The sequence below is a fragment of the Lissotriton helveticus genome, chromosome 9 (genome assembly GCF_964261635.1).
Source record: "Lissotriton helveticus chromosome 9, aLisHel1.1, whole genome shotgun sequence".
In the NCBI taxonomy this organism is placed as follows: Eukaryota; Metazoa; Chordata; class Amphibia; order Caudata; family Salamandridae; genus Lissotriton; species Lissotriton helveticus.
Genome location: NC_136070.1, coordinates 1,282,956,566 through 1,282,983,901, shown reverse-complemented (window position 1 = coordinate 1,282,983,901; position 27,336 = coordinate 1,282,956,566). Strand labels below are relative to the sequence as shown.

Here is a 27,336-nt window from a genome sequence, read left to right as displayed (position 1 = left end):
ATTTTCAGACAGTCCGTTATGGAACCTTTCCTCAGAGAGGCGTTGACAATTTTTGCCCAGGATGGGAGAATAGAGGACTTTTATCATTTTGAATACAGATGGGGGTAGAGGGTCGGAGAAATGCTTGGCAGGGTTGATCGCTAGCAGGGTGCTATATATTTCGTGTTCAGTGATGGGCGAGGAGGAGTGCCAGTTGGCATTGTTCTTTGGAACTCCGTTCGGTAGGGTGAAAAGGTCCTTGATCTGTGAATAGTTTTTTCTTGGTCAGTAGATAGTTGGTTTTTTTTCTTGAACTGAATGTTATTTTCAATGGTTCTAGTCTTTTCAAGGAAGAATTTGGCAAGCTCATCGCAGTTAGGGGTAGCCGGGTTGCCTAGCTCCACTACGTTTGTAGTTATGTGATTGTTGTTTTACGATTTCGAATAGTTTTTTAAGGCGGTTGATGGCTTGGTTCAGCTGTGCTTTGAAGAAGTCTGCTTTAGCTTTTAGGATTTTTCTGTTGTAAGTGTTTTTCAGTGCCCTAAGTTGGTATAGATCAGTAGAGGGAGCTGATTTCCATGCTCGATCAGCTAGTCTTAATTTGCGCCGGTCTGAATGAAGATTCTTGTTGAACCAAGGTTTGGAGATTTTGGTGGAGACATTTTTTTCTTGAAGGGGCGCTGTGGAATCCATGATTTCAAGCATAGTGGCGTTGTAGAAGTCCGTAAGGTCATGGATGTCGGCCATGTCTGCTGATAGTGGCAGGGCGGAGTTGCATTGGGACACCAAGGCATTGGGATCGATATTCTGGATATTCCTTTTCCATTGTTTTGTTTTTAGGGCTCGCCTATTAATATCCCGCAGGGATATAATAGGCGAGCCCTATTGGGGTGAAACCAAGAGCTAAACTAAAGCAAAGCGTTTTCATCAAGTGCACGTCCTCGTGCACGAGCTTGCCCGAGCCTTCCAGCAGCATTTCTCCTCCCCTTACCATTTGCTCCTGCCTCCAAGAGCTTCAAAGGGATCTGCTTCCCCGCCCACTGCTTCACACTTCACACTTCACGGCCGCCAGGCCATCAGTCGCATTTCTCCTTCCTTCGTGCCCAGCCCCCCTCCCAGCGCTGCTTTGTTCTAAAGTCCATCTGTGGCTCCTCTTAATCTCGTCCATCTTCCCTTTCTTTCCCTTGCCTTCGATCCCTTCATGCCCTCTCTCTTCTACCCGCCGCTTTGCCTCCCCTCCCTTCTTCTTCTTAGAAAAGTCATTTTCTAAGGCCTCCATAACTTTCAAGAAGAATAAAAGTTCTCTCGTGTTTGCAGTTGTTTATTCCTGCATTTCGGGAAACATAAAAACAAATGAACAGACAGGATAGTATTCTCTGTCATCTGCACTACATGTGTTTTTCTGACTTTTAAATTCGTGAACATTTGCACATTTTCCAGTTGTATTTCCAGAATTTACACGTTTTTAGTATTCTTGGGATTTCACACACAATAGTACTTTATTAAAACACACACGGGTGGATTTTCTCTGAGCAGATTTTATTTTATTTACTAAAATCGTGCTCCATCAATTGTGACACTTTTTGAAAGTCTGCCATGTAGTCCGCAAAATGTTCCGCTTTTCCGACGAGTGGTCGGTGTTTTCTTTACAAGATGAGAAAAAGATATGAGCTGCAACAAAGAGGGTGTCCTGTAATGTAAACTCATCCCAGAAGCACCTATAACAAGCATTTGCAATGCAATAGGTCTCGCATTTATGCAAGTTTGAGCTATTGACATTGTAAATGACTGCCTTTTCTTTGTTTTTAAAACTTAAATAAAAGGCAGTCATGTACTATGCCAATATTTAAAACTCGTGTAAATGCGAGACCTATTGCATTGCAAATGCTTGTTGTAGGTTGGTATCGTTTTGGAGTTACCTCATTGTTGATGGAAAAGAAGATGCTGTAATGATCAGTCCAGTCACATGGGGAGTTGGATTCTAGAGATATTGTGTTTCTTTCTGCTATGATGAGGTCTAATGTCTCCCCCTTGTTATGGGTTGGGCTGTCACAGAATTGAGACCGCTTACATCATGATCGCTGCTATAGTTCCAATGGAGATTGAAGTCTCCCAGAAAGATCTGCGGCACTTGTGAGTTGGCGTTGGCTGTAATGACTTCCATTAGCTCATCAATGAACTTCAGATTGTCACTCGGAGGGTGGTATATTATGTGAAGTTGGCAGATGCTGCCCTTGTCGTCCGGTAGAAGGACAGTCGGGAGTTGAGGCATTCGGGTCCTAGATTATAAAGGGCCTTGTGTGCGTGGGTAAGAAGGCGGAAAGTAATTCTTTTGTTGACGGGAAGCCAGTGGAGGTTTTTTAAGTGACCGGTGATGTGCTCTTGGCGCGGGATGTCTAATATGAGTCTCGCTGATGCGTTTTGGATGCGCTGGAGCTTTTTCTGCAATTTTGTTGTGATTCCGGCGTAGTGTGTTGCCATAGTCCAGTCGGCTCGTGACCAGTGCATGGGTGACAGTTTTTCTCGTTTCGATGGGGATCCAGCGGAAGATCTTTTTGAGACTGCGAAGGACGTTAAAGCAGGAGGACGATACAGCGTTGACTTGTCTGGACATTGAGAGAGAGGAGTCTAGAATGAAGCCACGGTTACGTGCATGGTCTGTGGGTGAGGGCGCTGATCCCAAAGCGGAAGGCCACCAGGAGTCGTCCCAAGCTGAGGGGAAGGATCCTAGGATGAGCACCTCCGTTTTGTCTGAGTTGAGTTTTAAGCGGCTCTGTTTCATCCATTCGGCTACTTCTTTCATACCTTCGTGAAGGTTGTTTTTGGCGGTGTTGGGGTCTTTGGTGGGGGAAAGGATTAGCTGGGTGTCGTCGGCGTAGGAGATGATGTTGAGGTTGTGTTGACGTGCGATGGAGGCGAGGGGACTCATGTAGACGTTGAAGAGGGTGGGACTGAGTGAGGAGCCTTGAGGTACGCCGCAGATGACTTCGGTGGGCTCTGAGTAGAAAGGGGGGAGTCTGACTCTCTGGGTTCTCCCGGCTAGGAATGAGATGATCCAGTCCAAGGCTTTACCTTGAATGCCGATGTTGTTGAGGCGTTGTATGAGGGTGTTATGACAGACCGTGTCGAAGGCGGCGGAGAGGTCGAGTAGGATGAGGGCCACTGTTTCTCCGTTGTCCAGGAGTGCTCGGATGTCGTCGGTCGCCGCAATGAGGGCGGTTTCGGTGCTGTGTTTGGCTCGAAAGCCGTTCTGTGAGGGATCCAGGGAAGGAGCCACACACCCACTGAATCATCCATACAGGCACTCCTACACCCACAGATTCCTCAATACACCGTGCGTGGTACATATATTTAACACTCATAAACCTTTTTAAAACACTCCGCCATCAGTGATGTCATCAGTGATGTCACTGACCATGTCATGAGTGATGTAATATGAGAGGTCATAAGCAGTGCATTGTGGAGGTGTGAGTTAGTTAGCTCAGCTAACTATAATTGCTGAATTTCTCTGGTTTTGTATGAGTGAAATGTCAGCCTAACTATATCGCCCCTATAACCTATGGTTTTGTCTGTGAATTTTCTATGGTTTTAAAAAAAATCTATTTCCTAACAATCTCGTCCCTGTAACCTTTTTTTTTTTTCCCCCACACGTCACAAAAACACTCTACTGTAAGCCACTCTGCTCAATGCCATTCTATGCACCACTCTACGGATACTTTACTGTATGCCACGCTACTCCCCTGTACCACCGTTCTGCGCCAACATGGCTGAAACACATTGGCAAAGCCAATATCTCTTGCATAGGCGAAACCTATTGGGGTTGCCAATGCTTGTCTTTCATTTAGACCGGCAAGAATGCCATGCCAGTGTGTAGTGGATGTGGCACTTGTTTGTTCAATTCAGTATGAATATTGTTTTTGCGTTCATATTTTAACCTATTATTTTACTTATTCTCCTTAGGTTTCAGTGGTCTCAGATTAAAGCCTACTTTATTTTCAAACTTGAAAAAGTGATGGAAGATTTCAAGTCCTCGGCTCCTGACGCCCGGGGCCCCACAAATCCAAATGTGGAGTACATTCCGTATGAAGAAATGAAGGAGCGGATTTTGAAGATTGTCGGCGGGTTTAACGGGTATGTATCACTTGTTTTTAAAATGTATTGCTTGTCTAGCTTCAGGTGATTTTATTTATTTTTTTAAGAAGATATTTTAACTCGAATGTTGGTTAGCGTCTCTTCATAATCGTTTAATCTTATCTTGATTGATGTTTCTCCATGTTTAAGCCAGGTAAGCAAAATCCCTCCACAAGGAACAGGTGCCCGGCCACCAGACCCCCATTACTGGCCTCCACAAGGAACAGGTGCCCGGCCACCAGACCCCCATTACTGGCTTCGATACTTAATTATATATTTGATCAGGTTTCGATGTGGTATTTTAATGATGCCTGATTAGAGTGCGAGGTAGTATTTTACAGATAAATCAATGGAATGCAATGTCACCCTGTCAATGGCCATTTGGCAAGGGTCTTGTAGATTTATTTATTAAGACCTTGAGCACAGGGTGACGGCAGTTTACAGAGTGGCCAGCAGGCAAAAGTGGCACAAGGCACACATTATAAACTGGAATTACAGTACAGTCCTACAGGATGACGAGGCATCCATAACTCTTGTTTCAGTAGTTCAGTTAAGGCAATGGAATGCGATTTGTGAAAGTTAATTTAGAAAGTACTGTTTGATGTCCCTTTAGTAGACACAGATGTATTGTGTGACTGATGTGTGCAACGAATGCAGTCCAAATATTTTGTGCATTGCCAACGAAAGATTGAGCTTGGACGTTTTTCCAAACCTGGGAGTGTCCACTTTGACCAGAGATCGGCTTCTTTGGATAATCTTGTTGGATATTAGTTTCTTTGAATCGATCATAGGTGATGCATGGAATCTCATGCTGAGCAACATAACAAGGGAGTCCAACCCAGCAAAGTAAGCCTAGGTATAACGCACTGAAATCTTTGTGTGTTTGGGACCAGGTGAGCTGCTCCTTTGAGGCGAGCTAGGTTACACCCGGACGTAACAGTCTGAGCATTATCATATCATACATGTGCAATCAATAAAGGCGAAATGGCCAGTTTACATCTTGCTTCAGAAGAAAGGACTTGAGGTTAGTTACTTTTTAAATGAAAGATTGTAGAGTTTGAAATCAAGGTATTTTACCTTAAAATTGTATGTTGGATATTCCCCCTGATTCCCATGACTTTGTTAAAGACTTGGTGGGCAAGAGTATCCCATTCCGTTTTCTGTGGGATCTGATTGTTTCTGTGAGATCAGGAGCTAAAGGATGTCGAGAGAAAATCCTGTTTGTCCCTTCCCAGCAGAGGATGGTATCTCTGGTCACTTAAGAAGAGATGATTCTGGCTGTAATCAAGGATGTCCTTGGTGAAGTGTGTTTGCCAGGTGGGCCACATGGAGTGCTTAGTAAATGAGGCTTTGGCATTGTTAGTAAATTCCACCCTGAGGCACTGGAAGACTGGGAAGTTGAATGGGTTTATATTGTGAGCGACTCCTTCTGTGTAAGGAGTCCTCGTCACCTGCATTATTTGCTATGTTGTGACCTAAAGGTAAGATCATGTCTAAAAGTGGTATGGCGGTTGGTTTGGACGAGATTTCCATGTGTGTTGGGTAATGTTTGGAAACCTTTTTATTTATGAGGAGCTAGTTATGTGGCAGAGTGAACTGTGGACCTGCAGGCCTGTTCCTAATCAGGTGTGGCACTGTTGTGGTCCGGGTTTGTCCTGTAGATGGCGCCGTGGTATCTGATTTAGCATTTTGTAGACGGCTGGTAATCTCGTTTTATAGCTGCCAAAGGACAAAGCAAGGCCTACTGGTCTGAACAGTGCCTGGAGATGGTCTCAAGGAAGTGAGCCAGATGGGTTTGCAATCCAGCTGTCCATGGCCGAACAGTACAATATCCTTATAGCATTCAAGACTGCCCCAGTCCTGCTCCAAATTAGGACAGAGCGGAAAACTCTTCTTTAAAGAGCACTACATCGCAATGCAGCACCTGCCCACTTCTGCTCCTAGAACCCAGCTACTGCTGACTGTATCTTTGCCCTTTACACTCTGCAGCTCGCCACTGTCTATTGGCTGCGTTTGCGCTCTACAAAGAACACTCACATAAATTTGACTCCAGAATCCTGGAAAGAGTTGGTGAGCATCCATTGCCTCTGCTCCACCCTGCATCACAAAGAGCTTTGTGTCAACCCATTCTAGATTTTAGAGAGGCTTGCTTTTTTAGGTCTCGCCTAGCATTGCAGCACGCAGGTGCTGCTTGCTCTGCGAGACGCATTGTCTTGGAGGACATTTCAGAAGTGAAGTTTAAGCCCTGCCCATCTTTTTATTGTCTGGCGTCATTGTTTATGGTAAACGCTGGCTTGTAATTGAAAATAAGGCTTCTTTGTTACCGCCCTGTCTCCTTTTTGGACGGCCCATCCGGACTCGATCAATTATTTGCAGTGTAACACAGTCTCTTTTATTAGTGGAGTACTATGTTATTTTAGTCAACTTTGGCAAGGGCGACCGTATGTTTACTTTTTGCATCGCGATGCAAATCTAAACAAGCGGCTGCTTTTGCGCAATCGCTTGTTAACCCCTTGCATGCTCATGACGGAATGGTTCCGTCATCAGCGTCGGTGCTCCGGTGCTGATGACGGAACATTTCCGTCATGAGTCAATAGCGTTTTAAACCCTTCAGCACTGCATCGAAATTCGCGCAGCACTGAAGGGGTTAAATTTAACATCGAAAATGTACACAAGTCACGCCTCCACTGATGGAAAGTTCCTGGAAAAGTGTTTTTTTTCATTGTTTCATTTAACTTACTGCATACGGGTGATACGCATGTTCCTACTTCATTGCTGATACAGCAGGCTGACATATTGCCTACTTATGGCAAAATATTCAAATAACATCGTTCACTAATGTACGGCACAATGTCAGTTCTGGTAGTGATGTTTCATGTGTGCAACAGGGGAACTTGAGAATAAAAGGCTGTTTCAATTTCGCTACATGCTAAAACCATCCCCTATCCAATCCTTCCCCCTTTCAGTCCTCCTCGCAACTTGAGCTTGCGGGAAAAAACACTTTCCAACAAGCATTTACAATGCAATAGGTGTCTCATTTACAGAAGTTTGAGCTATTGACATAGCAAATAAGAATGCCTTTTTGTTTTTGTTTAAAAAAAAAAAGCCAGTGTCATTTACAATGCCATTAGGTTAAACTTGCGTAAATGTGAGACCTATTGCATTGCAAATGCTCGTTTTCTTTGTTGTAGTGAAAGTAAGGCCATATTGGTTGGGGATAGTCATCCAATGTGTGGTAGTATTCCGGGGTAATTTTTGGGTAGTAGTCCAGCTTCAGCACCAGTAGGTATCCCCCTTCCAGTGTCCAGTGACCCAGACACCGACTGTGGCCCTGTGAGCCTATCAAGTAACCAAGGCGTTTTGGGAAGTGTTTTTTTTTTTTGGGGCCTTATAAGCAATTCTTTTACTTGGTTGCTCTGTGTTGTGAGTGTAACTGAAGATTTTTTTTTGCATTTTTTTAATGAAATAATAAATACAAATAACATACAGCAGTAGGCGGGCACAGTGCATGTGTGCACGCATAATACTATATTTGCAGTAAGTCAACATAGCTAGATTGGTGGTAACAATTTCAATCCTGATGTGAACGTAGAGCGCTCGAATCTGCAAGAGCCTGCAGGGAAGAATCACCAAACGGTGTGCAAATCATACCCTAATTCTATTCCATGCCCCCCCCCCCCCAAATTTTGGGCCATATCTGCTTCCCACTCGCACCTTGGGCCTAGATTCACCTCTCCAGGTTCTAGCTGTATTGCGCTTTGCCACCACACATCCCAGAGTGACCCAGGTTTTCTCACTAATCGTCAAATCTGTTGTGTCCCATATATTAAGGAGACGCCATCGGGGAGAGATCTCCATTGTCTTCCACAGGTTACCAACATTTATAGGGTTGTTCTTTCCCAGTATGCCTGGACGATAGGGCACTCCCACCACTGATGTATGCAAGTCTGCCTGTGTTTTCTCCCTCCATAAATAGCTCTTAAGTAGGTCCCTGGGGATGTATTATGCCTATCCATTCTATAGGAAGGGGTCCCAGTAAGAAGGACGTATGAATAAGGAGATTTTAGGACAAAGTAAAAAGAGATAAATACATCTATAATGTTTTATTCACATTATAGGGAAAGAAGTTGACCAAATCAAATATACAATACGAAGTCGTATTAGTGCCCCTGGGGGAAAGGGAGACGTGCAGTCGTGAGGGTAGTGTGAGGGGGGAATTGGTGACAATAAAAGCACGTATTATTCAAACATTATCATAGGTTCAGTGTCAATTGGACAGCATACAGATATTGAATCAGCTTGAAAGTTCATAATACACATGCCCCTAAATCCGTATTTATACAAAATTGGGGTAGGAGGAGGCTGTGTCGGAGCTGAGAAAGTCGACGTTTCGACCCAAGGGAAGCAGGATGCATTACAATCCTTGCAGGAGGGTCTTCATCAGGACGGGAGGAGGGTGGCGGGGCAAACAACCTGAATTCAAGTAAATATTTAGGATTTAGTGAATAATCGGGTACTCGTTGAGTTACATAAAGGTATGCACAAAAGGCCGGACTAACCTGTATGAATCAGTGTTGCTGGGTTAAATTAATTTGTTAGGGTCGATAAGTATTTCATCCTAAGTAAAGAAATAAATTAAAAAAGCCCATTAGTATTAAAAGGGCGTTCTCATGGCAAGAGCTAGTGAGGAGAAAATATCTCGGGACTTACTTGGAAGAGTAAAATACATATCCCACATGGGTAATGAAACGATCCGGGCGCTGGGTTGGGGACCACTCCAAAAATCTGAATAGAGGAGGACATATTTCAGGTTTGAAATGGGACCGTTATAAAATTAAAAAATTACAACTAAGGTCAAAAATTACATAATGGCGGAAATCGGTAATGCTTACCGATTTAGAGGGAGTTCGATCTCGTGTCCCCGTGGAAAGGCTGGATTAGTCAGAATCCGTAACCTAATGCACAGAGAACGGGGAGCGTGTTAATTAACCGGTTGTTAGAAGGGCAGGCTCGCATAGATCAGGGAGACTGTATCCAGAGCTAAGTGAGAGAGGAAAGGCTTACCGGTCTAGCGCAGTTCACTCGGAGCGAAACCTCTACCTCGGCTGTCTCGAGGAGAACGCCGGGCTTCCTGGTTTCTCCGTTGTCATGACAGCGGGGAGGTCACGTGATAGTCGACAACAAGGAAAGACTGAGGAGTCCTTGGTCGTCTAGGTAACCGATTAGCGTGGCGAGGGGCGGGCGGGAAGAGACATGCAATTATTTTCTTAAATTCAATTAGACCGTGGTGGATTTAATATAAGCCGTATTGTAGGAATAGTAAAGTACATGTTCCGGAAGATTTCAACGTGTCAACATAATCACGTACCAAACGGTGATCTCATTTGTAAATTGGACCAGGTATACATTTCGCGTATTAACATTGATGACATGCAGGTTTGTCAGAGCAGTGCTGAAATATTCTTCACTGTAAAGGGGTCGGGTCTGCTGGTAGGGACATAGGATAGCCCTTTGCTCAAAGCCCGTATCTCATGTTCATTCAGTGTGTAATTTGAAATATTGACGACAGGATTATTGGCAGGTGTATCTGTTAATCCACCACGGTCTAATTGAATTTAAGAAAATAATTGCATGTCTCTTCCCGCCCGCCCCTGACTAATCCAGCCTTTCCACGGGGACACGAGATCGAACTCCCTCTAAATCGGTAAGCATTACCGATTTCCGCCATTATGTAATTTTTGACCTTAGTTGTAATTTTTTAATTTTATAACGGTCCCATTTCAAACCTGAAATATGTCCTCCTCTATTCAGATTTTTGGAGTGGTCCCCAACCCAGCGCCCGGATCGTTTCGTTCCTCATTACCCATGTGGGATATGTATTTTACTCTTCCAAGTAAGTCCCGAGATATTTTCTCCTCACTAGCTCTTGCCATGAGAACGCCCTTTTAATACTAATGGGCTTTTTTAATTTATTTCTTTACTTAGGATGAAATACTTATCGACCCTAACAAATTAATTTAACCCAGCAACACTGATTCATACAGGTTAGTCCGGCCTTTTGTGCATACCTTTATGTAACTCAACGAGTACCCGATTATTCACTAAATCCTAAATATTTACTTGAATTCAGGTTGTTTGCCCCGCCACCCTCCTCCCGTCCTGATGAAGACCCTCCTGCAAGGATTGTAATGCATCCTGCTTCCCTTGGGTCGAAACGTCGACTTTCTCAGCTCCGACACAGCCTCCTCCTACCCCAATTTTGTATAAATACAGATTTAGGGGCATGTGTATTATGAACTTTCAAGCTGATTCAATATCTGTATGCTGTCCAATTGACACTGAACCTATGATAATGTTTGAATAATACGTGCTTTTATTGTCACTAATTCCCCCCCTCACACTACCCTCACGACTGCACGTCTCCCTTTCCCCCAGGGGCACTAATACGACTTTGTATTGTATATTTGATTTGGTCAACTTCTTTCCCTATAATGTGAATAAAACATTATAGATGTATTTATCTCTTTTTTTACTTTGTCCTAAAATCTCCTTATTCATACGTCCTTCTTACTGGGACCCCTTCCTTTCAACGCTAAATACCCAGGTCCCAGTGACTCTTTTGGGTTTACCCTTTTTCTCATACCATATCCATTCTATAGGCAGGTTCTGTACCTGACCAATGCGTCCAGTGATTGGTGACGATCAATTGAGGCCCAATAATAACTTTTGATTGCTGGGAGGGCAATTCCTCCGTCATACCAGCTTTTACCAGCTTGGTCAGGGCTATACGTGGAATACCATCCTTCCAGAGAAGTGCCAGGACTTCTGACTCTAAATCCTTCAAATACTTATCTGGGACCAGGGATGGTGTATTTTGTAGTGCATAAACAAAATGAGGTAGTGCCATCATTTTGTATAGAGAGGCTCTCCGTAGCAGTGTAAGGGGCAGGATCTTCCAGTGCTGCATGTCGGTTTGCAAACTACGAAGCCGGGGGACCAGATTGCTCTTGTAGAATACAGCGGGGTTTTTTGTCACCTATATCTCTAAATACCGGAAGCCTTCTGTCACAATATTGAATTCACAATGGTTGGGCAGTCTGGGGCTCCCTCCATATAAAACATAGATCAACAAATTATCCCAGGTAATGATGTAACCAGAGTATTTTTGGAAGAGTGTGAATATATGCAAACTTCTGAGCAATGAGGAATATGGTTTAGCCAAGTAAAGCAGGATATCATCGGCGTAGAGGGAGATTCTGTCTTCCCACTCTGCCGTCCAATTTAAGCCCCTTATCAAAGGGTCACCTCTGATCCAGATTGCCACCAGTTCGGGTACCAGTCCGAATATCAACGGAGACCACAGACAGCCCTGCCTCTTCCCTTTTTGCAACTGAAAAGTCTTAGATCTGCCTCCATTGACCGTCACACGCTCCAGGGGCTCTGCATAGAGTAGCCACACCCATGACAGAATTTTATTCTCCAAATTTGTATCTTTCAAGCACCGCAAATAAGGGCCACTCAATCATATCGAATGCTATTTTGGCGTTGAGGGACACTATCACCACCGCCTCCCATACAGTCCCTGCTCTGCCCAAGACACCATTAAGTCGCCTTAAGTTTAGGGCAGTATTTCTGCCAGGCACAAAGCCGGATTGGTCAGGGTGGATCAATTTACGTAGTAAAGGTGTCAACCGTACGGCCAGTATTTTGGCTAATATTTTAAACTCTTGATTACGAGGGAGATGGGTCGGTCCGAGCCACACTGTTCATGTGGTTATCCCTTTTTGTGGATCACTACAATGTTAGCTAATCTTTGAGTCCAGTAGTATCCCATCAACAACGCGCTCGTCATACACGTATGTCAAGTAGGGAGTAATTGTGGAAGCGCACGCTCTATGTAGTTCAATTGGCAAACCACTGTGGCCAATCGCTTTTCCGGATTGCAGCGCTCCTATCGCCTTGGTCACCTCTTCTTTTGTTAAGGCTGTATCCAGTTCCTCAATATCAGCACTGTCAAGTGTAGGAATGTTAAGTGTGGCCAGCAACTCTTGTGCTTCTTTAGAAGTGGAAGCCCCTGTGGATGTATAAACCTGCTTAAAGTGCTCTCCAAACGCTTCCGCTATACTCCGCCTATCTTAAAGCTGTGCGACATCCCTCGCCTCAATCTTGAATACTCATCTAGAAGCTTTTTTTCCGCGTATCTAACCATGCTAGCAGTGTGCTTGTCTTATCCCCTATCTCGTATATACAATGCTGAGTAGCCCGATAATGGGCTGTTACTGCATCTTCATCCAGATCGCTATACTGTTTTTGTTTTAATGTTAGTCTGTGTTGAATATCTGGGGCGGCTGAGGTTGCTAAACCATTTTCTAGTTGGCTGATTTTGATTTCTACTTCTTGTATTTGTCTTTTCTTTTCCTTCTTGTGACCTGCTATTGCTGAGAGACTCTGTCCTCTGACCACCGTTTTGTATGCTTCCCAGAGCGTTGGGCAGAGTCCACTGACCCTTTATTTTCAGCGCAATAGTTGATAGTGGCCTCAATTAGGTCATCCCGTATGGACTGTATTTTTAAGTACCAGTGGTTAAGTGCCATCTCGCCCTTTTTAGGTCTCACCTAGCAACGCAGCGCATGGGCTCCTCGCTTGATGAGATCTATTGTCGATTTTTTTTTTTCTTCCGAAGGGGGACAGGAGATGTGCACGCATGACGGACAGGAGATGTGCACGCATGACGGACAGGAGATGTGCACGCATGAAGGACAGGAGATGTGCTCGCGTACAGGTTACGGCGTTTCAGCACAACGCGCGCTTTAGCTTTCTCTCCCTCCCTCCCTCATTGGGCCCCTCCTTCTTCCATTGTGTTCCAGTGCTGCTCAGAGCCCGAAGTTCTGTGCCTGCTCGGACAGGAGACACACAACCGATTTTTTGCAAGCTGAACGTTCCCACCCAGTCGCATTATACTGCTCCTGGATTCCACATTCGCAGTGGTGCCAGAGACAAGAGGAGAGTGGGCTTCCTTGACTTTAATTCATTTAATCCCAATCGCTTGCATACTTGTTTCTGTGGTTGAAGAGCGAGCAGGACAACACGCTGCTGTCGCAGCATTACAAAGGGTTAAGTGCTCAGCTCTGTCAAGTACCATTCATCAAGCGTTATACATGCATTTTAATGTGGTGGTCCTCATCACTGCAGTAAAATGCATTGTCGCACATTTTTAGCTTCTGTTGTTCACCTGCCCAGGCTGTGAGCTTGGTTAACTATTTGAATTTGCATATTACAATATGACGTTCACTTTACATACCGCTCGCTGCAGCACCGTTTTCTATTTCTATGGTGGCTCCGAAGTAGTCCATAGTCTTCTTTCATATTAGGTTGCCTTCACTGAAAGAGTTAGGACGTGGCTCAAGTAACACCATAAGCCTGGGGTGAAGACGATGAGGAACTGAGAATTTTCCACTGTAACTCAGCGAGTCACACATGGCGTCTTTTAGGTACATGTTTAATATATTTATAATACTGATCTCTAATGTGGCATTAATAAGTGTCCATTAAAGCCCTTCAGGTAATTGGGCTGGCCCCTTTAAAATATTTCCATCTAGCACCCAGCATTGTTTTTAGTCAACATTAAATGTATTTCAGGCTGGACATCGTGAACGGGCAAGGTCGAGGAGTTCATTTTGCCCACTGTGCTCTAGGTCTGCTGTACCTGGTTTTCCACTCTAAAGTGTCGTGGTGCTTGCAGAGCGAGTGGCAAGCACTGTTTGTTTTGTGTTTCTCATTAGCATAGGAGCTAAGAAGTGATTTATATCAAAAGGCCCCTAATGCCATTTCAAGTTACAGAACTACTTCAAGTCTCAGGCTTCCACTGACTAAAGAAAAGCAAGTGAGCAGTTCTCATTCTGTAGTTCTCTTAATCAACGGTTCATCTTGCTTCTCTTTAAAGGCATCTTATAAATCCCTAAATAGCTTAAATTCTTTGATTCTGTGACGTAATATTTCTGTGAGCGGTCATTTACAAAACAGAATTGAAGAGATGCACAGATCTGTGCTGTGCCTGTCTGCTTCCTTTGACTATTAGTGCTCAGGTCCCTGGTTCATAAAGGTGTCCTGCGCACTGTAATGGGTCAGCTAAGTGTGGCCAGCTCCCAAATAAACAAGTAGGAGCCGGGTGCGCTCCCAGGCTTCAGAAGTGTACCCACAAATGTATTTTATGAATTCAGACGTGCATACCTAGCGGACTTGAGCTCATACCTTACAGGGCAGCTGTGTAACCTAATGTCAAGGCTGTAAAGCAAGCACTGACCAAGCCAATGGGTCTGGTGTTGGCTGTGGATCTTTTGCCTTTACCAATGCTTCCTTTGTGAATGTGTTTGAGGTCGAGCCTATTAGCACATATGGTCAAGAGCTTCTTCTACTTCAAGCTCACAGCTGTACTCCACTGCTGCCATGTAAGAAAATATTGTAAACTATTAAGCAATTCATCAAACCCTGTTAGGTAGAGTCTGATGCCACAGTGGCCATCCGTTTCTGGTGCTATGCAGCAGTTTTAAGATCTTAGAGTTTCTTGCTGGGACAGTGACAGCACGTATACACTACTAATCATCACTCCGTTGAACCTGTGACAATTCCAGGTCCCCAAAGCTATAACAAGCATGTGCAATGCAATAGGTCTTTTTATTTATGCAAGTTTAAGCTATTGGCATTGTAAATGACAATGCCTTTTCTTTGTTTTAAAAATGAAAACATAAATAAAAGGCATTGTCCTTTACAATGCCAATAGCTCAACCTCCTGTGAATGTGAGGCCTATTGCATTTCAAATGGTAGTTTCTCCCATAAAACGCCACGACCGGTGAGTGATCGGAGATGCCCCATGGGAGGTGTGCCACCTCGTCGAACGTGGGAAGTTGTTCCGCCGTACCAAAGAGTCTATGCGCGATAAGCTCCCATGTGCCCCTAAGTGATCAGTATGTTGCCTAGCTGAGGTGTTGCTTATTCTGTATCATCTGGGACATCAAAATAAAGAGCTGGCAACCCTAATCATAAGACTGGAAGTTTGTAGCAGGCTCTGTACATTATTTATTTCCTCCACCCTTTATCCCAGATTAATGCCATAATAGCAATAGTTTAAGTTCTATGTGAAACCCTACGCCGCAGTCAATAGCAAGCTGAGTTACTTCAAGTGTCTGGGAATGCACCCTGCATTCAGACAACTCACTCCTCATTCTCGCCCTTCGCTTTCCCACTCACCCTGCACTCATGTGATACTCACCTGTCCCCCCACTGCTCAATCTGCCATCTCACTCAAACAAGCCCATCACTAACCATGCGTTCATTCGTCCCTCTCTGCACTTACATCCGCACCCAAATTCATATGGTCACCTCACTCACCCTGCAGTCACTCCTCTTACCCTACTCTCACACTCTCTACTCTCACACTGTTGCATCGCTCGCCGTGCACTCAAATGGGCACTCCTGCCACCCACGCAGCACAGAGGGTTAATGTGCCTGCTACAAAGAACGTGTACCATGTAGATCACAGAACTGAGTGTGAGTAAACTATGAGCAGCGCTATTAAACAAGCATTGGAAATGCAATAGGTCTCGCAGCATTAGAGTTAGTGCTTTTAGAATTGTTTATGGGTTTTTTTGTAAATCTTTAGCATTTTTGTTTCCTGTAGCCAATGCTAAAGAATTAAAAAAAAAAAAGCCATAAACATTTCTAAAAGCTCTAACTCAAATGCTCCGAGACCTATTGCACTGTGTGAGGGTGAGGGGTTGAGGGTGAGTGAGGGTGAGTGAGGGGTTGAGGGTGGGTGAGTGAGGGGTTGAGGGTGAGTGAGGGTGAGGGGTTGAGGGTGAGTGAGGGTGAGTGAGGGTGAGTGAGGGTGAGTGAGGGTGAGTGAGGGTGAGTGAGGGTGAGTGAGGGTGAGTGAGGGTGAGTGAGGGTGAGTGAGGGTGAGTGAGGGTGAGTGAGGGTGAGTGAGGGTGAGTGAGGGTGAGTGAGGGTGAGTGAGGGTGAGTGAGGGCGATAGATAGATAGAGTGAGGGCGATAGATAGATAGAGTGAGGGCGATAGATAGATAGAGTGAGGGCGATAGAGAGATAGAGTGAGGGCGATAGAGAGATAGAGTGAGGGCGATAGAGAGATAGAGTGAGGGAGATAGATAGATAGATAGGTGAGGGCACCTAGAAAAAACGGGGCAAAAAAGTCCCTTTGTTCACCAGACACAATATCTTTGTATTCTCAATGTCGGCCATTTATTGACAATCATTTATGGTGGCTGGAAACCATTGATATAAAGTGTAGAAGTGAGTTTTTAATCACACTTATTTACGTTTTTGATTACTATGGGAGGATAAGTGCAAAGTCTGCTGAAATGGAATATTTCGATATAGTTCACTGGCCCAAAAAAAAGTTTGTAGAAAATGGCCAGAAATGTGGGCTTACGGCCAGCGGTGCTGATTTTAGAAGTGGTGAGATAGGCTCGATTCTCCGCAGCTCAACATCCTGTGATTCTGGGCAAATCACTTAAAGTCTCGATACTTAACAAAAAAAACACATGAATGTGTGCCCTTGTGTAATGTAACTGGTGCTCCTGTACACTGCTCCAGTGCATTCGGGTCAAGTTCACGCTAAAAAAAATGTGTAGAAAATCATAAACACTCTGTTGAAAGAGTTAATTTGAAAGCGGTCTGCATGCAAATCCCTCTGTATGTTTTTGTAATTTCGGTCAAATTCTTGTCAACGGACATGACAATGTGTAAACCGAAAAAATATATATGCCACTATGTTGGCGAAGTGCGCTGTAGTACACATTAATCCATTGCCGTTTTCGACATTTCTGTTTCAGCCATTAAACACAAAATAACGAAATCACAATATTGCACCCATTTTAAAGTTGATACCGAGAAGAAGGCGAGGCGCTACAGTCACCAAAGCTCTGCTTCATATGTGAAAGAACACACGCACGTGCATTTCCATATAGCTTCCGGTTGAGCATAGTGACATGAGTGGACAGGTACTGTCCGGTACTCAGTGCCTGCGACTCTAGAACTCATAAGGGAGAGTACCTTAATTTCTCAGTAGAGGTGTAATAATACTTTGAATGGAAGCTTACCAGCACTCAACATGGCTGGTGGCATGGGAGAGAGGAGTGGCAGAATGCAGGGGTGGATGGGAAAAGGAAAGTGAATAAAGAGGGGGAAAAATAAAGAGTGCACGGGAACGGAGAAGAGAGAGATGGTAAGAGAGGAAAATGAGAGAGAGTGGAAGGGCAGTGAAAGAGAGCGAGAGGGGAAGATAGGAAGAAAGATAATGGTAAAATTGGAGCTGGAGGGAAAGAGGGCGGGAAAGACTGGGAAGAAGCGAAGGGAGAGAAGACGAGACAGGGAGGGAGAACAGTGGCAGAAGCAGCGTCAGTGGAGAGGTGGGGAGAGAGAGAGGCGAAATCACAATATTGCACCCATTTTAAAGTTGATACCGAGAAGAAGGCGAGGCGCTACAGTCACCAAAGCTCTTCTTCATATGTGAAAGAACACACGCACGTGCATTTCCATATAGCTTCCGGTTGAGCATAGTGACATGAGTGGACAGGTACTGTCCGGTACTCAGTGCCTGCGACTCTAGAACTCATGAGGGAGAGTACCTTAATTTCTCAGTAGAGGTGTAATATTACATTGAATGGGAGCGTACCAGCACTCCACAAGGCTGGTGGCATGGGAGAGAGGAGTGGCAGAGAGCAGGGGTGGATGGGAAAAGGAAAGTGAATAAAGAGGGGGGAAAAATAAAGAGTCCACGGGAACGGAGAAGAGAGAGATGGTAAGAGAGGAAAATGAGAGAGAGTGGAAGGGCAGTGAAAGAGAGCGAGAGGGGAAGATAGGAAGAAAGATAATGGTAAAATGGGAGCTGGAGGGAAAGAGGGTGGGAAAGACTGGGAAGAAGCGAAGGGAGAGAAGACGAGACAGGAAGGGAGAACAGTGGCAGAAGCATAATTGGAGAGGTGGGGAGAGAGGGGGTGGAAGGGCGGCACGAGGGAACGCAAGAGAGGGGATGAAAAGAGAAATACTGAAAGGGAATAGGGGGGCAGGAAGGGGAGGAAAGGTAGATGTGGAGCGGAATCGGACCGGAAGTGTGGGGTCCATGGGGAAGATGCTGCGGGGACGATGAAAGGGAGAGACGGGGAGAAGCTGGGAAGGGACCGGAGGGGTGGGAGGGATGGGGTGAGAGGCTGACAGGCGAGAGACGCTGATTCAACCGGGTCTCACCCGGCCGGTCTCACTCCGCGGGTAACAACCTGTGACATAACGGAGGGGAGAAAGAGAAGAGAGCGGCGTGAAAAGAGGCAGTGGGGAGGGCAGGGGGGGGCAGGGGAGGACTCGGTGGAGAAGAAGAGAGGGGGTGAGACAGGGAGGGAGAGAGCGAGAAAGATCGCGGAGGGAGGTAGATGGTGAGTGGAAAGAGAGAGGTGATAAAAAATGCAAGCAAAAAGAAGAAGAAAAAAAAGAAAAAAGGTGTGCACAAAAAAAGAGAAGTGGCAGCTCTTGGCAACGCGGCCGTGAATAATTAGGGGGGGAGTAGAAAAAAAAGTACGGCCGGGAATAGAAATGCCTTCGTTATATATCACAGTATATACACCAAACCCCTCCTTCCTATTACAAACAAATGAGGCAGATTGGCATGGCCAAATCATGTTAGAAAGATAGGAGCCACGATAGGATGGGAGCTTGCCGAGGCAGTCAGAAAAAGCAAAGCTGCAATGAAAGACAAGCATACTTTCTGGTCCGGTAAAGTTCAGTGTCAGATTACACACGACAATGCCACGGGACTATCACTAAAACTGTTTTCATTGTCAACAAGCTCTCGGCATTGCGTGGCGGGAGGGGGCGGGGGGAACGTCGAGTCAAAAAAACAAGTGAAAGCGGGATGTAAGTAGGGGGGAGGAGAAGTCTGGGCAGGCAGGATGACTCAGGGGAGGGGGCGGAGCGGGGCAGAGCGGCATGTGGGTGTGAAGAAGCCGGGCCTTTGAAGTGAAGCTAAGCTTCACTTCAAAGGTGTCGGAGGAATGCGGGCGGCTGTGCACGCGCTTTTAAGCTCAATGCACATGCGCATTGAGCTTAAAAGTCACGGGCACTGCAAGGAATCGCCACGATTCCTTGCAAGTTAGATAGTCGATGAGCCCCTATAGTCTCGCTTGCTCGATGCGCATGCGCATCGACAGGCGAGACCTAAAAATGAAATGTTTGTCAGAAAGGTGGTATAGAGAGATGAGTTGCATTGTTGGAAAGTGGTAGTGAGGGAATTCACCGAGAAGGAAGAAATGGGGTAGGGGTGCCAAAAAAGACTGTTGCACAGTGTGCGGCCAGGGCTAGGGCCAGCCCTGGCTGGGAGTGTTAGTCACCCAACCCCCAAAGTTCGGGTCTAGTTGCTCCCCTGATCACAGCATCAGTCATGGGCTGCATGAACATAAATTCTTTCAAAAGTATTGGAGCGATTTACATGATTTATTTATTGATTATTTTTTTGTATGCATGGGGAGATTCATTGATTTGCCGAGAATCACAGGATGTTAACCTGACCCGAGACTCAAAACCCATCTCCTAAGTCGACCGCTCCAGCATTAAGCCAGATCCTCTAACACGAGCGGAAGCATTTTCAGTATAATATACAACTTTATGCAACAAACAACCATTGACAAAGCCAATAATCCTGGCTTCTTGTAGGTGCAATGTTACTTGTGTTGTATATCTGAATGCAATGACAGAAGACGCAAAATATAATTTGGGTGGCACACTATGCCAAGCACAGATGTTTAGATTACTTGCTTATAAGCCACGCCCTTAAATGCATCGGAAACGCACCTTTGAGAGACTCCCTAGTTTTTACATCCCACTAATGCCCTGGTCTACTCGTGCGGTCGGGTTCTTGGTGCACATAGCCTTGGTTGCAGAACAGAGAGACCTTACTCTGCCGCACACAGAGGGAACATTGCTTTTGAGTCCACCTTTTGAGCCATTTTATAATTGTTCATTACAGTCTCTTTCATGGAAGGTTGCCTTTTTAATTGCTATCACTTCACTAAGATGTGTTGGCGAGCTACAGGCATTAGCCATAGAGAACCTTTCTTTCAACTTCATAAAGACAGAGTGGTTCTTCGTACAAACACAAAATTTCTTCAAAAAGTAGTTTCTGCTTTTCATATTAACCAATGAGTTGTTACCTGTATTCTCCTTCTATATCCAAATTCAGTAGCAGAAAGAGCTCTACACACACTTGATGTCAAAAGAGCAGTATTATACTTTAAATAAATTTTTGTTGTATTTTCTCCATCACATGAAAGAAATCCTAGATCCAAATCCAGTATTTCTAGATGGATTGTTAAATGTATTCAACCTTGCTATGTTAAAGCTAAAAGAACTTAACTATACCTCCTAGTGCACATTCTACTCACAAAATTGGATGATCTAAGGCCTTTTTGTGCAACATTCCCTTAGCTGACACATGTAAGGCAGCTACACACACTCTTGCTAAGAATTTTGGCCGGGGCTGGGAGAAGAGATATGGGCCTACATTTTTTTGCTCTGCTGCGTCAGCGTCCTCTTTCGTGAGGATAGGCTGGACATAAGCTTTTTTCCAGCTGGTTGGATAAACCCCAGTCTCTGGCGAGGATTTCTAGATTGGGTTCAATGTAGAGTTGAGCCAGGGGGCTCATCACTTAAAAAATCAGGCCTGGCATGGATCCAGCGGAGAGCCTGATTTTATTTAATTTAATTCCCCCAGTGACGCTTAAAGCCCAGAAGGGTGGAAAGCCGACCATGTAGTCAGTGGGGAATGAGTTACCAAATCGGGTCATTCCAATGATGGGAAGGAGTAGATGATGATTAAAATTTTATTCTGGAAGAAAGTAGCTGGGTCTTCACTGAGAGCCATTGATGGGGGGAAAAGTACTCTTCAGGGCTTGTGGTTTCATAAAACCTTGGACTATCTTAAAAACGTATTTTGTGGAATTGTCCGGAGACTTGATTGCGACCTAGTCCCTGATGAGCTTACGCTTTAGGCGAGTCCTCTTTTGTAGGAGTTCCCCAGTGGGTTTGTGCATTTCTGTTTCAGTGCGTAATATGGTCCAATATATCCAAAGGCACTAATGTCTGCTCACCTAAAATGAGGTACTTTGAATTCGAAATTCTGATTGTGTTGCGCAAGGTGTGGTAGCTTCTGAAAGTTTGTCTGTTTCTGTAGTGCCACTCACCTTCTGCCATGTTTTGGTTGCTTTTACAGTATTCCCTTCACCATTCAGCGACTTTGCGAGTTACTTACGGAACCCAGACGAAACTATAGTGGAACAGACAAGTTTCTGAGAGGCGTTGAAAAGGTATTGATATTCTGAATGTATTGTGCAAAATAAATTGATACTGATTTAATGTTTGACCACAATTTTTTTTCCTATTTTAAATTTTTGCAAATATTTGTCTGGCATTGGACTGTCTTTCACATGCAAGAGGTGTGGTGCCGCGGCCAGGGTGACTGACTCCGGAATCTGGGGCTCACGGTTCGATCCCCGGCTCCGGCGGCAGGTTAGCCCAGCACCGTGTGACTCTGGGCAATAGCTCGCTTAATCTTCCCGACGGCCCCCAGCGCCTAGAGACCCTTACGGGTGATTGTGCGCTTTACAAATGTGGATGATTATTATTATTATGCATGAATAATTCACTGTTCGGTTAAGTGTCCTGGTAAACTATTAAACAAAGGGGAATTAATGCACGTTAGCACAATCTGTCAAATGTCTTGTGGCCCATCCACCTCAGTGGAAGGTCTGTTTAGCAACTAATGTGTTCAATCAATCCTGCAACAGATGCCAACATACCCTCAGATTTTCTATGTCGCATTGTGCGAAAGGAATCCTCTTGAGATTCCAGCTTTTTAGAATATTGTCTTACTTTGTTTGACTTTTGCTGCTAATGATTGGGTAAAAAAAATATTTTCTACCTATTCCCTGGATTTCTCCCCTTTCAGCTTCTTGAGGATCTCTTTGGTTGTTTGGGTAGAATGGGCAAGAAAAGACCAACATCAACGTTTATTCCATGGCTGCAGGTCCTTGAATACTAAGACGTCCCTCTTCACACTGGGCCAGCCCTGACGTTTAAAGATTTATGCAGATGATAAATGCAAGGGAGAGGCAAGATGATGGTTTTTTCATATTGTATAGTAATTGCATTTATATAGCAATTACTACCCCCTAACTAGAAGTCCAAGTGCATTTTCGGCAAGTAGCACGCTACTCCTGAACCCATAAAGGATTAGTGGTGAATTAGTATAGTGAAATGCGAAAGTGATTTGAGTGGTGGATGTGGATATGTTAGTTATTTGGATAAAGAAGGAAGAGGAAAGGCTCTAGAATTATTTTTTTTTTTTTTTAGAGTTTATAGCCGTAGAAGGGGGTTTGGGTTGAGAAAGGGGGAGTTAGTATAGGAGCATATGAAATTACTTTGAGTGGTAGACCTCTTCTGGTTTGCGGATTTTGAAAGAAACAGTGGATGGATAGCAGAAGGAAGGGTCTAGAATCTTTTTTTCTTTTTGGTTCATATCATTAGGGGAGGGGGGGCCTGAGACGACTGAAAATTGGCAACTTTTCAATGTCTTTAGGGCATTCCAGTTGAAGGAGTATTTGCGTGTCAACTGCATAGTTATAGCATGTGAGGTGAATTTGATCAGTGTTGGTAATAACTTCATGTAGATGTTGAAAAGCATGGGTGAGATGATAGGGTTGAGGAACCTCTGTTTCGTGAAGTACGGTTGGGACGAGAAGGAGGGGGTATGGATGACGTGAGTTCTGTGGCGAAGGTAGGATGTGATCCAGTCTAGAGCAGTCCCCTTTATGCCAGCTTGTCTTTGTATCAGAGTGTTATGGTCAACTGTGTAAAAAGGCAGCCGATAGGTTCAAGCGAAGTAGTGCATCAATCCCGTTGCGGTCAACTGTGTTCTTCAGGTCATCCGAGATGGCATGAAGGACAGATTCTGTGCCTCTTCCCTGATTGAATCCTGTTTGGAAGTCTGAATGTATGACATCTTCAATGAATTGTGACATCTGGGCGAATGCTCCCATTTCTTTCAGTTTACCCAGGAAAGATCCATTTGTAATTGGTCTGTAGTTGTCTTCAGTAATGGGTGTATGGATTATGTTTTGAGTTCTTATGGAAATATTCCAGTAGTTACGGTATTTTTAGGGCTCGGACTCCTCCCCACTGTAAGTGGGGGAGGAGTTTCGAGATCCTAATGTTAAAGAAGAAAAAAAAGAAGTATCTCCTAGGGCTTTGGCCGAGACAAATTCCACACATTCCTTAGCGTGTTCTGTCATCATCCAGTGATTCGTCTTCGTTGTGTTGTCGTTTTAATAGGCTTGAAGTGATAGGGTAAATTTAGTTTTGTTCCGCCATCTTGGGCATATTTCGTTCGTGCTCGCGCAAAGAAGTACATTAATTATAATTAGGAGCTGTCAGGGTGCCTCCGTAAGTGAATCCAGATGGCCGGGCGCGTTCACCATTCAGCAGCGCTCAGCGCGCAGCTGCTGCATGCCAGGCCGGGAAAGGGCTTCATCAGCCTCACTCATCCGGATCACTGCAAGTACGTTCCTAAAATGCAGCCATTGCCACTTCCTCCTTTTCAAATTCCTTTCGAGCTGAGCTGAGCGGAGCCTGCGACTGCGGACTGCGAGCCTGAGCTGCTCCTCCCGGCCCCAGCCCCTCCTCTCCTGTGAACTCTGGAGTCTGCAGATTGCACCGGCGGCCGTCCCCAGCAACTTTAAAGGTGAGTGTTGTGTCCTGACTCCTCATGTAACGTAACTGGTGCTCTGTAAAGTGCTCTGATACCCGATTTGGGTCAAGTTAGCGCTATATAAAACTCGGCAAAAAAAAAACGGACCTCCGTGATTTCTTGTAGAGAAGCGAAGACTTCACACGAAAACCTACAAGCCACTGCAGAACTCCAGTCCTGGTGGAGAAACTCTGCACCCTCCTCCCCACAACAGACACACCCGGTCTTCCTTCAGCCCCAGTCTATGTATTAGGGAGTCCAATATACACTGAGTGTGGCCGTAGTAGATTAGACGCCACTGACTGCTTGGGCGGGAGCTCATCCGTTTGTGGACAGCAATGGGCCAATATTTCATCTGTCAAGGGACCTAAACCTGCCCCCACGCTGATGCTGCGGAGTTACCTCTAAATGCATGTTGGGTTTTGCCGCCTTGTATAATAGGGTAATACAGTTTCTGTGGAATGCGTTGTTTACAGCAATTTTTAAAGGTTCCTGTGAGGTTCGGTGTCAGTTGTGTGCTCGCCGTGTGGAGCGAGTGAAGTGAGCACGGCCAACTCCTATATTTCGAGGGGCCGAATGAAATCCATTGCAGCGCTATCTCTACCTCTATTATTCCCCGAACTCGTGCCAACCGAGAGTGTCGTACCTCTTGGGGTTCCATTACAGCGCAGCAAGAATCTACTAAATGCAGTATTCTCTAATGACTCGAGGCGTGCATTCCTCCCCGGGGCCAAGGTAATTAATTTTATAGAACCTTGTTACGCTGTAACGCTTTAATAACATGCCGGTAGTTTCATGCATTTGGGGCGCCCTGGGCAAATGTATTTATGGGGTCCTTGTGCGGAAAGTTGGAGTTCTGATAGTTTCGGCTCGTTTGTGACCTCTTTGACTAGGTCACTGACAGTGCAAGAAAATCCCCCTCTAAGTCCTACATGTGTTTATATCTCCTATTCAGGGATAGTTAAGTGTATGAGCAACGACCGTTCCTTTATTGCACGCATCACCAGTTCTCCCTAAGCTGCTGAACCCGAGGCAGTCAGGTTAGCAGGATTGGGGGGCCCTGCTAAACTGATATCGTGACTCTCACTTTAAAAGCAGATCGCTTCAGGCATTGCATAAGCCAACTGAGCTGCCTTATCAGAAAGGAGCCAAAGACTGAGAACAGGCCCCTGTATTGATAGCTGTACCCCAGAGCTTGGATGCCATTCTCCACGCAGACCACTTCCTCCAGCCTACTGACCACCACCTGCACAGGGCACTAGGGATTACTGTCCATGCCACGCGCGGTGCGCCTCGAGGCACTCTCAGCTGCCCATGAACGCTAGTTTAGAAGAGTCATCAGCCCGAGTGTGCCGGAGCATGAGGGGGGTGCAGTAGGCTGCATAGTGAGCCACAGGTCCTGGACACAGAGCCTTTAAGCGCAGAAGGTCAAGGTTCTCAGCAAACGAGTACCCCAAAGACTGGCCCAGGGACAGTGCCTCGAGGTGCAAAATGTCTAGGAGGGAAGGGCAGGAGTAGTTTGTAGCGCCTAATACCAGTATTTGCCCAGTATTTGCAGGAGCGGGAGAGACACAGAGAGATGGGATAGAGAGAAATACAGAGAGTCTAGAATAGATAGAGAACCTGAATGTGCCTCAGAAAAGTAAGGGAAGTGAAAGTGGTTGTGAATAAGGTGAAAGCCCTAAAGCGCTATGATGTGACTGACATAATAATGTGACTTCAAGCGGCCCATGTGTATGTTTGGCTCTTGCAGACATGTTTTTTTTTTTTCACTTTAGTTCCGCTCTCTCGGTCTAGTTTCGTTTTTGCTGCACATTTCGAACGTTTGTATGTTTAAATTAGTATTTGGGGGTTTTACGTTTTTCCATCACCAATTGGAAAGAAGATTTATCAAGTTCTTTGCAGAAACAGAAGTGTGAAATCGAGCCGGAGGGAAGTGGGCAGGCCCACCCAGTTGGAAAATATTTCTTGACAACAGGAATTTTTATTTGCATTTATATTCTAATGAGAAACAGATTTTTACCTTGTAATGTGACAGAGGTAGCTGCACTTTTCTGAGAGGAATAGAATTCGGGCCTTGTTCACATTGAAAACTGAATAAATCCCTTCTGCCTGGAACAAAGTAAACGTTTCAGAGCTGGTGGGCAGATAGTTACCCAGGCCCTGTGTGTTTCATCATTTGTGCTTCATTCACAGATTAATGATCGGAGTGGGCATTTCAGCTGCATTTGAATACCATTTGATTATGTACATATAATGTGCATTTAGGCGACTTTTAACAAATCTCTGTTGGTAGGTTCATTTGCTAATTGTGTCGCTTGTGTGCCTTTTGGTTTGTATGTCTTGCACTTATTTTGTGCTCTTTGGAGTTTATTTAATTTACTTGTATATCTGTTAACTAGTTTCTGTCTCCTCTTTGGTTTTATGTAGTACGTTTGAGTTTTTGGTGCATGGGTGTTGTCATTTGGGTAGATGTGTACAGTTTCGTTTGTACGTATAGCATTTATTGTGTTTGCTGCTTATCTTTATATTACAGACGGTACATGTGTGTGTGTTTGTGCCAGTTGTCCTTTATACCATTTAATATGTATGTGACATTTAGCGTGTTGGAGTGTGTGACGATTTGTTTATTGGGCCTGCCGTTAGTTTTTAATTTTATGTCCACGCTCTGCTTGCTGCTGAGTGTGTGTGTGTGTGGTATTTCGAGTAGAGTAGTGAGTAGAGTAGTGAGTAGAGTAGTGAGTAGAGTAGTGAGTAGAGTAGTGAGTAGAGTAGTGAGTAGAGTAGTGAGTAGAGTAGTGAGTAGAGTAGTGAGTAGAGTAGTGAGTAGAGTAGTGAGTAGAGTAGTGAGTAGAGTAGTGAGTAGAGTAGTGAGTAGAGTAGTGAGTAGAGTAGTGAGTAGAGTAGTGAGTAGAGTAGTGAGTAGAGTAGTGAGTAGAGTAGTGAGTAGAGTAGTGAGTAGAGTAGTGAGTAGAGTAGTGAGTAGAGTAGTGAGTAGAGTAGTGAGTAGAGTAGTGAGTAGAGTAGTGAGTAGAGTAGTGAGTAGAGTAGTGAGTAGAGTAGTGAGTAGAGTAGTGAGTAGAGTAGTGAGTAGAGTAGTGAGTAGAGTAGTGAGTAGAGTAGTGAGTAGAGTAGTGAGTAGAGTAGTGAGTAGAGTAGTGAGTAGAGTAGTGAGTAGAGTAGTGAGTAGTGAGTAGTGAGTAGAGTAGTGAGTAGTGAGTAGAGTAGTGAGTAGTGAGTAGAGTAGTGAGTAGTGAGTGCAGAGTAGTGAGTGCAGAGTAGTGAGTAGTGAGTGCAGAGTAGTGAGTAGTGAGTGCAGAGTAGTGAGTAGTGAGTGCAGAGTAGTGAGTGCAGAGTAGTGAGTGCAGAGTAGTGAGTGCAGAGTAGTGAGTGCAGAGTAGTGAGTGCAGAGTAGTGAG

At 44.9% G+C, this 27,336-nt stretch overlaps 1 protein-coding gene across 2 annotated transcripts in view; it reads left to right on the top strand.

Annotated features, from left to right (window-relative positions):
- The window catches only part of PPP4R2 (protein phosphatase 4 regulatory subunit 2), an 86,106-nt gene that overhangs the window by 16,669 nt on the left and 42,101 nt on the right, over window positions 1-27,336 (top strand). For both annotated transcript variants that reach the window (XM_078661876.1, XM_078661875.1), the window contains exons 3-4: window positions 3,940-4,110; window positions 21,386-21,479. In XM_078661876.1, the coding sequence (XP_078518002.1) occupies window positions 3,940-4,110; window positions 21,386-21,479 (265 nt within the window). The remainder of the gene's footprint in view (window positions 1-3,939; window positions 4,111-21,385; window positions 21,480-27,336) is intronic.